At 45.0% G+C, this 15,719-nt stretch overlaps 1 protein-coding gene across 2 annotated transcripts in view; it reads right to left on the reverse strand.

Annotated features, from left to right (window-relative positions):
- MPP7 (MAGUK p55 scaffold protein 7) overlaps positions 1 to 15,719 on the reverse strand; it is a 381,349-nt gene that overhangs the window by 229,607 nt on the left and 136,023 nt on the right. For both annotated transcript variants that reach the window (XM_073677586.1, XM_073677588.1), the window contains exon 3: positions 13,653 to 13,812. In XM_073677586.1, coding sequence (XP_073533687.1) covers positions 13,653 to 13,689 — 37 coding nt within the window. In that variant the 5' untranslated portion in view covers positions 13,690 to 13,812. The remainder of the gene's footprint in view (positions 1 to 13,652; positions 13,813 to 15,719) is intronic.

The following is a 15,719-nucleotide window of genomic DNA, read 5'->3' on the forward strand; positions in this document are numbered from 1 at the left end:
CTTGGAGTAGGGATGGGTCTAGATCTACAGCAAGGTTTAATGAATCTAGTGATCCACCTATTTGCTGCCAAGTCGCAATTATATAGTGCTCCCAGAGCTGATACTTGTACCTTAACGGTACTGGTGGCTAACCCCATGATTAAGCCGTTCTGAAGGAACTCGCCCAATAGGAACCCTTCCTTTGATGGACTGACCCGAGGTAGACCGAAATTTAGCCCAGGTTCTGCCATAGATTTTAGTACTCACCGGCTTCCTACTTGCCAGTACAGTAGCGACTAGATCTGGAGAAAACCCCTCCTGTATTAGTAGTGACTTTTCAAAATCCAGGCCGTCAAATGCAGACCCGATCTCTGGGGATGGAAGACTAGGCCCTGCCTGAGGAGATCTGGGGTGTGCGGAAGGACCCATGGTTCCGATTGGGACATCCTCTTCATCTACATAAACCATGGTCTCTTGGGTCAAAAAGGGGCGATCAATATTACCCTCGCCTGTTCTTCTCGGCTCATCCTCAGGATAGTAGGAATCAGCATTAGAGGGGGAAATGCATAGGCCAGGGTAAAGATCCAGGGAATTTGCAGAGCAACCACAGCAAAAGGCTTCTCCTTTGGATTTAGGGAGCAAAAGACGTTGGTTTTCTGATTGTGTTTGTTCGCAAACAGATCTATCTGAGGTTGCCCCTATCGGCCGACAATCTGCTGGAATATCGCTGGATTCAATTACCATTCTCCTGGTTTGAAAATGTGACGAAAATCGGCTCTTACGTTCTCTTCTCCTCTTATATGCAGCGCCGAGAGCGTAAATAGATGATTCTTCACAAAATTAAGGATCTTTTCTGTCCCTAACATCAGGGGAAGGGATCTTGTTCCCCCCCTGACTATTGATATAGACGACTGTTGTTCGGTTGTCCGACATTATCCGGATGTGTTGACCCCGAAGTTGAGAACTGAACTCTACTACTGTGTTTCTGACTGCCAGCAGCAGTCTCGCTGACTGCCAACAGACCCGTCTCGCTGTCTGACCAGAGGCCCTGTATTGAATTGTCTCTCAGGTGAGCGCCCCAGCCTTCTGCGCTTGTGTCTGTTGTAATCGTATCTGCTACCTGGAATGACCAAGGAACCCCAAAAGATAGATTCACAGGATTTATCCACCAATCCAGCGAGTTGATTACCGAACTTGAAAGGGATATTCTTCCATCCAGGTGACCTCTGAGTTGTTTGTCTGCGGTCAAGATCTCCTGCTGTAGACGTCTGGAATGAAACTGGGCCCACTCTACTGCTGGGATACAAGATGTCATTGTACCCAATAGACACATTGCATTTCTTAGGGTCATGGATGGATTGCTGATTAAGCGTGAGATGAGGGAATTGATCCTCAATTTCTTGTCCTCTGGCAGAAGACAAGTCTGGTTCTCTGACTCTAAAATGAGACGCAAAAAGGACAACCTTCTTCGGTTCTAGTTTCGATTTTTCTAAATTTAGGATCCATCCCAAACCATTTAGACTGGCCATGACTTCCGCCAGAGCCAGTGCACAGAGTTCTTTTGATCACCAAAAAAAACGTCCAGGTAAGGGATGACTAGAATATCCTTCTCCCTTAGATGTGCCGTGACTTCCAAGATAATCTTTCTGAAAACCCTTGGAGCCATGGAGATGCCAAAGGGAAGAGCTGCAAACTGAAAATGCTTTATGTGCTTGCCGAAATGTACAGCTACCCTCAGATACTGTTGGTGTGCAGGAAAGATTGGCACGTGGCAGTAAGCGTCCTTCAAATAGAGGACACACATGTAACACTCTGGAAACATCTTAATGGCCGATCTTAATGACTCCATCTTGAATGGCCTGTAAATTAAATGGTCGTTCAGGTTTTTCAAGTTGACAATGGTTCTGAAGGAGCTATCCGGTTTCTTTATTATGAAGAGAGTTGAGTAAAACCCTCTCCCTTGCTTGGGTACAGGTGTTTCTACTAAAACCCCCTTCACAACCAGAGTGAGTACTTCCTGCTGTAGGGCCATCTGTTCTCTTAGACCTATGGGACCTGAAATCCTGACTTCAGCCCCTTTCCGATTATCCCAAAAATCCAAGCGCTGGATGAGATCTTTTCACAGGCGGGAAGGAAGTGGGACAACCTTCCTCCTACCTGGGGAGGCCCGTCACTTAGGGGCTTTTTTAACTCTCGAAGGATGGACCCCCGAACATGAAGCCTCTGTTATTCAGCTACTTGTCTCTCCAACTACCTTGGTCTCGGGAATATTTGCTCCGATTAGATTTCCTTTTCCGAAAGAAGGTCTTATACCGGGGAACAGATACACTAGGAAACCCATGTTTCTTGGCAGCGGCCTTATCCAGGATGTCATCTTAGGCTTTCCCGAAAAGCAAGTCTCCTTCACAAGGGATTGAGCAGAGCTTTGATTTAGACTGTACATCACCTGGCCAGCTCTTGAGCCATAATGCCCTACGGGCTGCATTGGAAAGGTTTGCTGACCTGGCAGCCAGCCTAACTGAATCTGCCGACGCATCCGCAAGAAATACAGCCGCCCCCTGCATAAGAGGAAGACCCGACAGAATCTTATCCCTAGGGACATTCCCTTTAATCTGGTCCTCTAATTGCTGTAGCCAGGTCATCAAAGACCTGGCGGTGCAGGTGGCCGCCACTGCCGGTTTCAGGACCCCTGCTAAGGACTCCCAGGCCTGTTTTAGAAAAAACTCCGCCTTTTTATCGAGCGGATCTTTGAGGGCCCCCAAATCCTTAAAGGGCAGTGTGGATCTTTGAGGATTTTGAGATGGCCACATCAATTTTAGGGGTTTTGTCCCACTTAGCTGCGTCCTCCTCTTCAAAAGGGTACCTCCGCTTAGAAGAAGGCGGCAGCTGGCCCTTCCTTTCTGGCTTTTTCCACTCCCTATCTATAACAGTCTTGATTCTCTCATTAACTCGGAATGTGCGTCTTTTCTTCTGATCCAGGCCCCCGAACATGATATCCTGAACTGTTCTGGGAGTCTTGGCATCGGCAATACCCATGGTTACTCTAATAGCCTTGACTAATCGTTCTGTATTGTCAACCGAAAAACAAGGCCTACCCCTCCATCATCCGAAGACTCCGATGAAGACGATGACGAGAGGTCAGAGGGGGAAGGGGATTCTTTCACGATACGGGATTCTACTGATTCTTCTGAGTCGGAGGTAACCCGTCACTGCTTTCTCTTCTTACGTGAGGTCAAGTTCTTTAAGGAATCCCTGATTTCCATCTGGATTAAGGTTTTTAAATCCATAGAAAAACTAGGGAACTCCTCAGCTATAGTTTTCTGGATACAATCAGAGCAAAGGTTCTTAGCGTAGGAGCTGGGAAGGCTAACTTTACATAAAGCACATTCTTTATTGCTATTTTTAGAACTACTCTTTTTAGGTTCCTACCCCAGAAAGAAATGAAAAGAGAAAAAGAGAAAAAACAGAGAAGAGCACATTACTAAGGTGAACTTCCACGAAGATCACTCACCACACTGCCGTTCAGACTAGGGTACCGGAGGCGGTGGTTGCCGTGCACATGAAAGCTCCCCATCTGGTGGAGGTGGACTCTCGAGATGATTTTTTCTGACCGGTTCTGCCGGCACTTGTATGGCCCCCACTGCTGTGGCTCTGATGATGGGAAGACTCCCGATGTTGCTCAGGTTGTTTTACATTCTGCTTGAGCTGTTTACGCTGCTTAGGCGGCTGTGGCTGCTGCTGTTCTTCCTGCTGCGGCGGTGACAGCTGCTGCCCAGGTGACTGCGGCTCCTCACTCATGATGAAGGGGATGCAGACACCGCCATCTTGTTAGCTTTCCATCTTTATAAAGCATATAAGGGCTCCACCTCCTTTGGGCCCCTCCCCTTCCGGAGGCAGCATGCTCTCTCCCTTTTTTTTTTTTTATATATAAAAAAAGACCCAGCGGCTCCCGGCGCGCTTGCGAACGGGGATGCGCCATGCTGAATCACACCACGCGCATGAGCAAACCCGGGCTTCCAGCGCACTCGTGCCAGGGCGCGATGCGGCCCCGCGCGTGCGCAGCCCGGACTTCCGGCAAGCTACGTCACAGGGCGGGACGCACCTCCGCGCACGCAGACCCAGGTGCCAGCAAGAAACCAGAGGTCCCATCTGCTGCCTCTTCACGGCCTCCAGGCCGCATCGATCCCGGGATCCACGCTCCAGACCCCACGATCAGATATGCGAGGCACCACCTAGAGAGGCTCCCATCAAGGACAGGAACCAAAAACTGTTGCGGAAGAGAGTTACCGCCTTTTTATTCAGTAGGTTCCTGTCCTTGTTGGGCGGATACCCTCTCTCAGGTGGTGCTGTCATGGGAGAAGGGGAGAACAGAAGCCATGGATGATCAATATTTTTATTCTTGTTTACACTCTATCCTATGAGACTGGATTAGTCCTTATAAATATAGAGAAAAACAAGGGTAGTTTCCAGCACAACCAACTGGATAAAAATGTAAGTTTATTCAAACAAGTTAAAAGTCCATTAAAAATTAAAAAAACCTCAACACCTGATGTGTTTCTGGCGTACTAGGATGCCCTTTGTCATTTTTCTCTCTGTCAGCTGCAATCACCACCAGGGACGGCAATGGATTCATCTATGATACCAGTGTGAACAGCTCTAACCCTCCCACTCTCTCCTACCTCCTTCTCTTCTAATAAATATACTAGTCATAAAATACACAGCTGTAAACTAGATGACTTGAGATTTAACTCTGTGCAATCAATGATATTTGGATATGAAACCTCCGCCAGAAATGTCAGATGCATCATATACAATATATGCGCTAATCATCATGGTGCTCAAACAGCGAATCTTGACAGGCGAGACGTATCCTAACAGTTGCAAAATCGGAGAATTAGTCCATGATCACAGTGCTGAGTGCAAAATTTGTTTTTCCATCAGTTTTGCGGAGGATTAAACAGCAAGATCTATCAGAGACGGTCAGAGCAAAGGAGACATATAGACGTACTGAAAGAAGCCCAGGACAGAGCGCTAACAGAAGTCACTGCCCGCGTAGTCTATGAAAACAAAATCGTCATGAATCCCCCCCAAGTATGGATTACGCAAGAGTGGATAAACTGATTGTGACCCCGACAATGCACCGAGCAGTAGGAAAGAATGCAGCCCGACTTATCAAGACGAATGTTTTACATGCTCCTCGAAGGACGCAGAGTCAAGAGATCTTTGGCAGGTACATGGAAACACACACAAAGATACTGCCATATAATGGAGTGGACTGTCGGAGCTTTCACCTCTGGATGCAATAAGTGTCAGCGCACTTAATGGGACATTTCACAAAATAAACGACTCCCAGCCTCCACATAAGCTCATACCGGAGTCACTAAAAATATTATGTCAGGTCCTTGCTTTATGAGCAATTTCTTATTCTAGAGTATCGGAGCTCATTAGGGCGCAGGGCAGTGATGGAAATGTGTCGGCCGCATGGATCCGCAGATGGCAGGTGCTGTTTGGAGAAGCCTGTGTGGCTCAGAGATTGCCGCTGTTTTTTGCGTTTCAGTCAGTTATGGGTATGTGCACACGTTCAGAATTTGCAGCAGATTTTTCTGCACCAAAAGCAGTATTTTACACTTCGTAAAACACTTACATTTTTCATGCTTTTTCTCATCATTCCTTTATATGGATGAAAAACGCCGAAAAAACACAGGGCTGCAGATTTAAAGAAAAAAAAGCTTTGACTGTTCAAATCCGCAAGATAAAAAAATACGCAGAAATCTCATTTACTTTGCTACTTCTGTACTATGCAGAGTTTTTTGTTCTTTTATAAAAACACATAGAAAAAACACAGGGTGTGAACACACCGTAAAGCACATCTAGATATATTGCTAGAACTTCCCCGAGGACTATGGTCTTGATAGGGGGCCTGGTGGAATAAGAGGTGTATGTCTCCTAATGAATCGGGCACATCTTAAAAGTGGCGTGTGTCTCTGTACGCCTCGTCACAAATCTTACTCCAGTCAGGTGCGCCACAGCTCATCATGAATTGGACGAGCGGGCAGCGCCACGCCCATTTTTGGTGGAAATGTCGGAAACTGGAATGAAAAGTCACAAAAACTATGTTTTGACACTGTGACTTTTCAAAGTGTTTTACGCCGGATTTGTGGCATTATCTCTTTGATTTATCAGGACCTCATTGTTTTCCATGGTATAAATAGATTCCTCCAAGCTGAGGTTACATCCCATCTCTTGTTTTGTCCATTATTAAATGTTTATTGGGTGTTGTCCCTCTCAGAGGCCACTAAACCACAAGGAGGACATTTTTTATGATGTATTGAAAAATGGTCGTTGTACGTTTATTATTCAATTGACATCCCCAATAAAGCTGTATTTGTTTTTACATTATTTTTTTATGGCAACTTATTAAGGCTAGCGACTACATTGCGCAAATAACCATGTAACATGAAGATTGCGGGGTTGCATTGCGACACTATATCCGATGATGGTCATGTAGTGGTAGGTAGCAGGTTGTAAATTTGGTGATCGTTAGATGTAATGTCGCAATGCAACCGTCATGGCTTAGTTTGGGGAATTGTGTATGCGCATGTAGCAGAACTGTGTATGTATGTATGTATGTATGTATGTATGTATGTATGTATGTATGTATGTATGTATGTGTGTGTGTGTGTAGTAACAGTTGCATTTGTATGGTGTGTATGTAACAGAACTGTGCATGTACAGTACAGACCAAAAGTTTGGACACACCTTCTCATTTAAAGATTTTTCTGTATTTTCAGGACTATGAAAATTGTACATTCACACTGAAGGCATCAAAACTATGAATTAACACATGTGGAATTATATACTTAATAAAAAAAAGTGTGAAACAACTGAAAATATGTCTTATATTCTAGGTTCTTCAAAGTAGCCATCTTTTGCTTTGATGACTGCTTTGCACACTCTTGGCATTCTCTTGATGAGCTTCAAGAGGTAGTCACCGGAAATGGTCTTCCAACAATCTTGAAGGAGTTCCCAGAGATGCTTAGCACTTGTTGGCCCTTTTGCCTTCACTCTGCGGTCCAGCTCACCCCAAACCATCTCGACTAGGTTCAGTTCTGGTGACTGTGGAGGCCAGGTCATCTGGTGTAGCACCCCATCACTCTCCTTCTTGGTCAAATAGCCCTTACACAGCCTGGAGGTGTGTTTGGGGTCATTGTTCTGTTGAAAAATAAATGATGGTCCAACTAAACGCAAACCGGATGGAATAGCATGCCGCTGCAAGATGCTGTGGTAGCCATGCTGGTTCAGTATGCCTTCAATTTTGAATAAATCCCCAACAGTGTCACCAGCAAAGCACCCCCGCACCATCACACCTCCTCCTCCATGCTTCACGGTGGGAACCAGGCATGTATAGTCCATCCGTTCACCTTTTCTGTGTCGCACAAAGACGCGGTGGTTGGAACCAAAGATCTCAAATTTGGACTCATCAGACCAAAGCACAGATTTCCACCGGTCTAATGTCCATTCCTTGTGTTCTTTAGCCCAAACAAGTCTCTTCTGCTTGTTGTCTGTCCTTAGCAGTGGTTTCCTAGCAGCTATTTTACCATGAAGGCCTGCTGCACAAAGTCTCCTCTTAACAGTTGTTGAAGAGATGTGTCTGCTGCTAGAACTCTGTGTGGCATTGACCTGGTCTCTAATCTGAGCTGTTGCTAACCTGCGATTTCTGAGGCTGGTGACTCGGATAAACTTATCCTCAGAAGCAGAGGTGACTCTTGGTCTTCCTTTCCTGGGGCAGTCCTCATGTGAGCCAGTTTCTTTGCAGCGCTTGATGGTTTTTGCAACTGCACTTGGGGACACTTTCAAAGTTTGCCCAATTTTTCGGACTGACTGACCTTCATTTCTTAAAGTAATGATGGCCACTCGTTTTTCTTTACTTAGCTGCTTTTTTCTTGCCATAATACAAATTCAAACAGTCTATTCAGTAGGACTATCAGCTGCGTATCCACCAGACTTTTACACAACACAACTGATGGTCCCAACCCCATTTATAAGGCAAGAAATCCCACTTATTAAACCTGACAGGGCACACCTGTGAAGTGAAAACCATTTCCGGTGACTACCTCTTGAAGCTCATCAAGAGAATGCCAAGAGTGTGCAAAGCAGTCATCAAAGCAAAAGGTGGCTACTTTGAAGAACCTAGGATATAAGACATATTTTCAGTTGTTTCACACTTTTTTGTTAAGTATATAATTCCACATGTGTTAATTCATAGTTTTGATGCCTTCAGTGTGAATGTACAATTTTCATAGTCATGAAAATACAGAAAATCCTTTAAATGAGAAGATGTGTCCAAACTTTTGGTCTGTACTGTATGTATGTATGTATGTATGTGTGTATGTGTGTATGTGTGTATGTGTATAGACAGCAGGGCTGCATGCAGCAGTGTTGTGTAAATGTGTGTGGTGCAGAGAGTGTACATAATGTGTGTGCTATAAAGCTAGATGTATGTAATACACATGCAGAAGATAAGCACTAACGATATAGATCTATTTCCCTATCTATTATACCCTAGAGTATTAAAATTAGTGATATTGACCCCACCACTTCTTTACACTGCCAGGGAAGATTTAATTAGTAGGAAATATGTTTTTCCTATTTTCTGCTGTCAAAAACTGAGGCACGCCTTATAGTAAAGTGGATCCTGCAGTCCAAAAAACATGGTACTCTGCCTTGGCCTGGATATTAAGATACAGGGCTAAGGAAGAAATCTGAATCCTTAAAACTGGTTTCAGTAGCATTGAAACATGGATCTGATAAACAAGGACGCATGATATATGTATGAATGATGGGATTCTGACAACTGGGAACCCCACCAGTTGGGAGAATGAGGGTCCGAAAGTCTCCACAATAGACATTGAAGGGATCAGTGGTCACACATGCTCACTGCAGCTACATTTACACAGGGGATTTTGGGACCCTCACCACTTCCAGATCATGAGATTAGTGGGGGTCCAGAGGTTTGACCCCATCCGCCACACATTGATCATCTATCCTGTGCATAGGTGTTATGTTTTTAATGGGACAACCTTGTGAACATGCTCGGTCTCCACATTATAAAGGCCCACCAGCAAGTTTGGAAAAACCTCTCGTGGACACCCAGAAGTATGTTCAACCAAAGCATTTTACCAACAGGAATATTATAAAGTATATGAAACAACTTGTTCCTTCGAGAAGAATTCTTCAAACGAAAAAAAAAATAAAAAAATATTCAGAAACTGTTCCTCCGCCATTCATTCACTGCACTTTCCAGATGCTCAACATTCTTGACATCAGAGTGGAAAAATTTACTGTTAGTCTAGAGAAATCCAATATCGCCCATTCTTGTCATATCCCTCATAGCTTCATTATTAGAACAGGTCTGTGGAAGCTATAAAGGGCTGTTAAATGATTAAAAATATGGCCCTTGTGTTACATCACTTTTTTTTTACATACTTGAAAGCAAGAACTCCGTCCGTACGCAGAAAGTGAGCGTCTACCTTATAAAACACAAGAATGTGCATTTTCATTAAATATTTGTCTGTATTTGTGTAAGATATACCAAAATTCAACTTGGGCAAAAGTCCTTTTTTACGGCAACCTGGGGGTATTAAACACTGAAGAACATAGATCCGAAGCCCAGAACAACACCGTAAAGTTTAATAGTATTCATAAAAAGGACACAGCAATGCTTACATTTTCCACTTTGTCAAAAGCAAGTCAGTGTTACTTCATTCTCTTTCTGAATTCAGGCGGGATCACTAGACGACCCCAATAAACTGGCAAGTTACCGGGCCATGCCTCATTGGGCTTGGAGCAGAGACTTCATCCATAATACACTCCTTACACTTCTGTACCTGTCGCACACTGAGGTAACACGCTGTAAAGAACCCGATAGTGGAGTCTGTCATTTACGAGGCCTTCTGGATCTACGGACACTTTTTTATGGTATTCCTCATAGAATATTAATTAATGGAGCATTATTTTTTTTACTTGTGCAGTTACACTTTTAATCCTCCTTGACACATATGTATAAATTGACAATTGGGTATTACCATCCTACTTGCTAACAGGATAGGTCTCTATACAGCCTGACATGTCGGCCCTCTTTGGACACTACGAGACAAGGTAGGTACTCACTTCACTGACAAGGGGAAGACTGCAACTGTCCATACAGCCGAAATGCTGTCTGACCGCAGTGGGTCACTTACCGTATGATTATGAAACAAACCACTGCAGTTGCACAATGTTTCTGCCACACAGAAAACAGCTGCATATGGCCACATGCTTACACCCAAAGTTCCCAAATTTACTCCGACATTTCCAGGAAAAATAAAAGAGGAACTGCACAAACATAGTTCAAAGAATAAAATGCTCCAGCATAGAGAATGCAAGTATCTATTAAAAGAAACAAGCAAGCTGACCGACCATCTTTAAGGAGCATTGCAGACTTAGAGTTAAAAGGGTTTGTCCGGAACTTTAACATTGATGTCTCATCATTCGGACAAGTCACCAATGTCTGATCAAAGGAGGAGAGACAGTGACACCAAGCACACCCGATGATCAGCTGTTCCAGTTATTGGCCGGAACTGCTCAGTTATGGATCTGCACAGCTCCATCGACTGGATAATGGCTGCAGCCAGGTATTGCAAATCCGCCCCAGCTACTATTATGTCAAAAGAGCTGTGCCACTCCGTAACTGAGAAGTTCCGGCTGCTGCCGACACCAGTTGTCGCACAGCCATCGATCAGACATTGATGCCCTATCCTAAAGATAGGCCATCAATGTTTAAGTCCCAGACAACCACTATATTTACGTCAAAAGTCGTGTTCCTGCCTTTGATGCGGGCTCCGATGCTGAGCCTGCATCTTACCTCGCACTCGATGGCCGATTTAATCAGCCATCAAGTGCCTTTAACAGCCGAAGGTAGAGTTTAATATAGCCATTAAACCTGATGAGGCTGGTCTACTTACTGTGAAAATCCATGTTAGGATAGCTGCATATTTACTGGTTGATATTAAAATGAGATCTTGCTGACCTTAATATTAAAATTATATAGCCCTGCTGACATGGATTTTCACAGTAAGTACATCAGCTTCATCAGGTCTAGGAGATCTATTTAAATCGGTAGTCCCCTTTAATTAAGTTTAGCCCATAGGTTCAGTGGTGTCTGAAAAATCCAAACCGTTCTGGAAACAGTACTTGAGCTAAGCAGCTCATGCAGTCTACATCCGCCTGGCAGCTGAGCTTAGTGATTGGCTGCAGGGATGTCAACGTGCCGTTAACACTGCAGCCAATCAACAAAGTATGGGGCAGTGGCGGAGACACAGCAGTGGACATTGGGGAGGGAGTAAAGCTCCGTTTGTTTTTTTTATACTTCACTGAGCCTACTGGGTATAGTTAGTTGAAAAGGGCCGCCTCTTATAATAATGTACAGTATACAGCTTGTACTTTGAAATCTGATGACACGCAAGTTTTAAACTATACAATTTTAAAGGGGCTGTTCCCCTACCTCAGAAATTATTCTCAATGGACCCCTGGTAGGGGAAAAAAAGCAAAATCTGATACTCAATTCCCAAACCGATGTCGCTCTTTCACATTCAGCATGCAAGAGCTGCAGTCTATCAGTGACCGCCCTTTCTGGATGATGACACACCGACACTGGTAGAGGACACATTAGCGAGTGCAGGAAAGCAGTGATGGTCAGGGAAACAAGTGTAGGATTTTACTTACTTTCTTTTTTTAGCACCCCATCATGGGGCAATTGAGAATAACTTTTAAAGTAGGGAGCAACTAAAATGCTCCAGATTTATCATAGTGTCTCAGGCTAGATGATAACTCTGCACACCTTTTGATCGCCTAGTCTACCGAATATTGGGTCTACTTTCTACCAGAAATTTCAACCAATATTTTAGCACCTTGTGTAACATAATATGTCACTCCCCTTCCCGCTAAGTCATGGCCCTTATCGGATCTGGCATAGAAAATGTCAAAAACACATAATAAATGTGGAGGGAAACTTGGAGAAAATTGCGACAGAATTCTGAGGCTTTTAGCTCTGCAAAATACTTGCATTGGTGTTTTAACACCACGTTTTATGGCCAGCTGCTAGAGATGAGCGTACCCGAACTGTAAAATTCGGAGTTTGTACCGGAACTGAACTCTGAAAACGGACTTTTCCTGGAAGTACATTTTACAGTCCAGGGGAGAGAGAGGAAAGGGGGAGAGAGCGCGCGAGAGAGGAAAGGGGGAGAGAGCGCGCGAGAGAGGAAAGGGGGAGAGAGCACGCGAGAGAGGAAAGGGGGAGAGGGGGCCGAAAAAGGGGGCGAGAGAGGGGGCGAAAAAGGGGGAGCGAGAGAGGGGGCGAAAAAGGGGGAGCGAGAGAGGGGGCGAAAAAGGGGGAGCGAGAGAGGGGGCGAAAAAGGGGGAGCGAGAGAGGGGGCGAAAAAGGGGGAGCGAGAGAGGGGCGAAAAAGGGGGAGCGAGAGAGGGGCGAAAAAGGGGGAGCGAGAGAGGGGCGAAAAAGGGGGAGCGAGAGAGGGGCGAAAAAGGGGGAGCGAGAGAGGGGCGAAAAAGGGGGAGCGAGAGAGGGGCGAAAAAGGGGGAGCGAGAGAGGGGCGAAAAAGGGGGAGCGAGAGAGGGGCGAAAAAGGGGGAGCGAGAGAGGGGCGAAAAAGGGGGAGCGAGAGAGGGGCGAAAAAGGGGGAGCGAGAGAGGGGCGAAAAAGGGGGAGCGAGAGAGGGGCGAAAAAGGGGGAGCGAGAGAGGGGCGAAAAAGGGGGAGCGAGAGAGGGGCGAAAAAGGGGGAGCGAGAGAGGGGCGAAAAAGGGGGAGCGAGAGAGGGGCGAAAAAGGGGGAGCGAGAGGGCGAAAAAGGGGGAGCGAGAGAGAGAAAAAGGGGGAGCGAGAGAGAGAAAAAGGGGGAGCGAGAGAGAGAAAAAGGGGAAGCGAGAGAGAGAAAAAGGGGAAGCGAGAGAGAAAAAGGGGGAGCGAGAGAGAGAAAAAGGGGGAGCGAGAGAGAGAAAAAGGGGGAGCGAGAGAGAGAAAAAGGGGGAGCGAGAGAGAGAAAAAGGGGGAGCGAGAGAGAGAAAAAGGGGGAGCGAGAGAGAGAAAAAGGGGGAGCGAGAAAGAGAAAAAGGGGGAGCGAGAAAGAGAAAAAGGGGGAGCGAGAAAGAGAAAAGGGGGGAGCGAGAAAGAGAAAAGGGGGGAGCGAGAAAGAGAAAAGGGGGGAGCGAGAAAGAGAAAAGGGGGGAGCGAGAAAGAGAAAAAGGGGGAGCGAGAGAGAAAAAGGCCCAGGTACACCTACATGGGCCTAGAACTCTAATGTGAATCTTTGATGACAGCTTATTTCTTAGGATTGGCAGTCCGAAATTGGACATGCTGCATCCTTACTGTTGACCGAACCTGCCGATACTGGCGGGCTCAGCTACCATTAGTCTAATGTGTTTGGAGACCTACAGCAGTGGTAGCCATGATGCCAGTAGTGGGGCACATGACAGGGTGGTCTCACTAAAGACATTGAAGATATTTTGCTAGGCTAAATGACTAACCTATGGGAGTTTGACCATTGTGACCTCTGTTGATCGTTATACCAAAACGATTACTTGGAAAGATACTTTTGAGTTGACTTATACCACTCACACTTACCGGAGTCACTTCCAGCGCCCGTCGATAAAGCTGGCATGGCTGCAGACAGTCACAACAACCGCACAGGGAGAAGATAATGCGACAGCCGTAAGTCAAGGGAAGAGTCAGCTGTACAAATCCAGGGGGCCAATTCGCTCTACACGATTTAGGCAGCTTTTACCTAAAAAGAACACAGACATAATTTGTACAGTAAATCCTGCAGTGACGCCGCAAGTTACGCCACTTTATCCAACGTCAAAATTCTTTCTTAAACTTTATAAAGTTTGTGAGTCTGAGTTCCACAGAAAATCCGTCACCTCTAAATGAAGGAGCCAATTACCATCCTGAAGTAAGTGTGCAGTGATATACATCTGATTGTGGCATAGGTACTTAAATCAAGGAAGGAAAAATTACGTGTGATTAGACAGAGAAGACAAGGGGAGAAGGAACCGAGCGGCAAGGGGAATTGCCTCGACTGACGATCATTTTTTTCGGTCCTTCAGTCATTCAATGGAAAGCCTGATTTGTCATTTTAATTCTAGGCTGTCACAGACGAGCGAATTTATCATCATTCTAAATGAACGGATCATTCTGCATCAAAGGTAACATTGTTTTGTACATTAGCTCCACCAGGATCATAATTTACCAGGACATGTAAAAATTGCATAGTGCTACGAGCGACAGGTTAAAATAACACCCCCTGATGGGAGCTGTACATTAACACTTGACAAAGCAAACACCAGGCTTGTAATGTACACTACTCCAAACCAGCCAGTCTGGGGGCCAGCCACTGCCATCTGCACAAGGCTCAGGGAAATCAAGTTTAGAGGACAACCATTAATGTTCACTACCTAAAAAATTACGTATACTGTCACAAGTGCTTGATATGTCCTCTATCATTCTATTAACTTGTCCCAACTAGTGATAACCGATAAAAGCGAGTAGGAGTTGAGTTGCAGTAACAGAGAACGGCCACTACACAGTGTATGGCGTTGTGTTGTTCCAAGTCTGTACACTGCGTACACCCAGCTGCCGCGGTAGCTGCAAAGAGCAAGGGGGCAGGTACGGGCATATCATTGGTGCAGCCAAAGCAGGTGGAATTGTGTATTATGATGAAATATTAGACTGTAAATGACCGATATATCGTCCTTGCACAGGGGTCTTTTCTCTGTGTCCACCAGTGGCTGAGGGTGCTGTGTGTCAGACTGATTAAATATTGCTTGGTCATCAATTTATACGGTAACTCCTGGATAACCCCATTTAGAAACGGAGTTTCCACTGATATATATTTTTTTGCCATTACAAAATAAACAAAAACATAGTATATAATTTTGCTTGACCACCCAAAAGCAATATATACATTTAATTTTATATAATAATTTATATTAAATATACAGTGGGTACGGAAAGTATTCAGACTCCTTTAAATTTTTCACTCTGTTTCATTGCAGCCATTTGGTAAATTCTAAAAAGTTCATTTTTTTTCTCATTAAAGTACACTCTGCACCCCATCTTGACTGAAAAAAAGAGAACTTTTTGCTAATTTATTAAAAAAGAAAAACTGAAACATCACATGGTCATAAGTATTCAGACCCTTTTCTCAGACACTCATATTTAAGTCACATGCTTTCCATTTCCTTGTGATCCTCCTTGAGATGGTTCTACTCCTTCATTGGAGTCCAGCTGTGTTTAATTAAACTGATAGGACTTGATTTGGAAAGGCACACACCTGTCTATATAAGACCGCACAGCTCACAGTGCATGTCAGACCAAATGAGAATCATGAGCTCAAAGGAACGGCCCAAGGAGCTCAGAGACAGAATTGTGGCAAGGCACAGATCTGGCCAGGGTTACAAAAGAATTTCTGCATTACTCAAGGTTACTAAGAGCACAGTGGCCTCCATAATGCTTAAATGGAAGAGGTTTGGGACCACCAGAAGTCATCCTAGACCTGGTCGTCCAGCCAAACTGAGCAATCATGGGAGAAGGGTCTTAGTGAGAGAGGTAAAGAAGAACCCCAAGATCACTGTGGCTGAGCTCCAGAGATGCAGCAGGGAGATGGGAGAAAGTTCCACAACGTCAACTATC

This window comes from Phyllobates terribilis, unplaced genomic scaffold, assembly GCF_046119375.1.
Source record: "Phyllobates terribilis strain yellow unplaced genomic scaffold, ASM4611937v1 Scaffold_4__5_contigs__length_816908805, whole genome shotgun sequence".
NCBI classification, from domain to species: Eukaryota; Metazoa; Chordata; class Amphibia; order Anura; family Dendrobatidae; genus Phyllobates; species Phyllobates terribilis.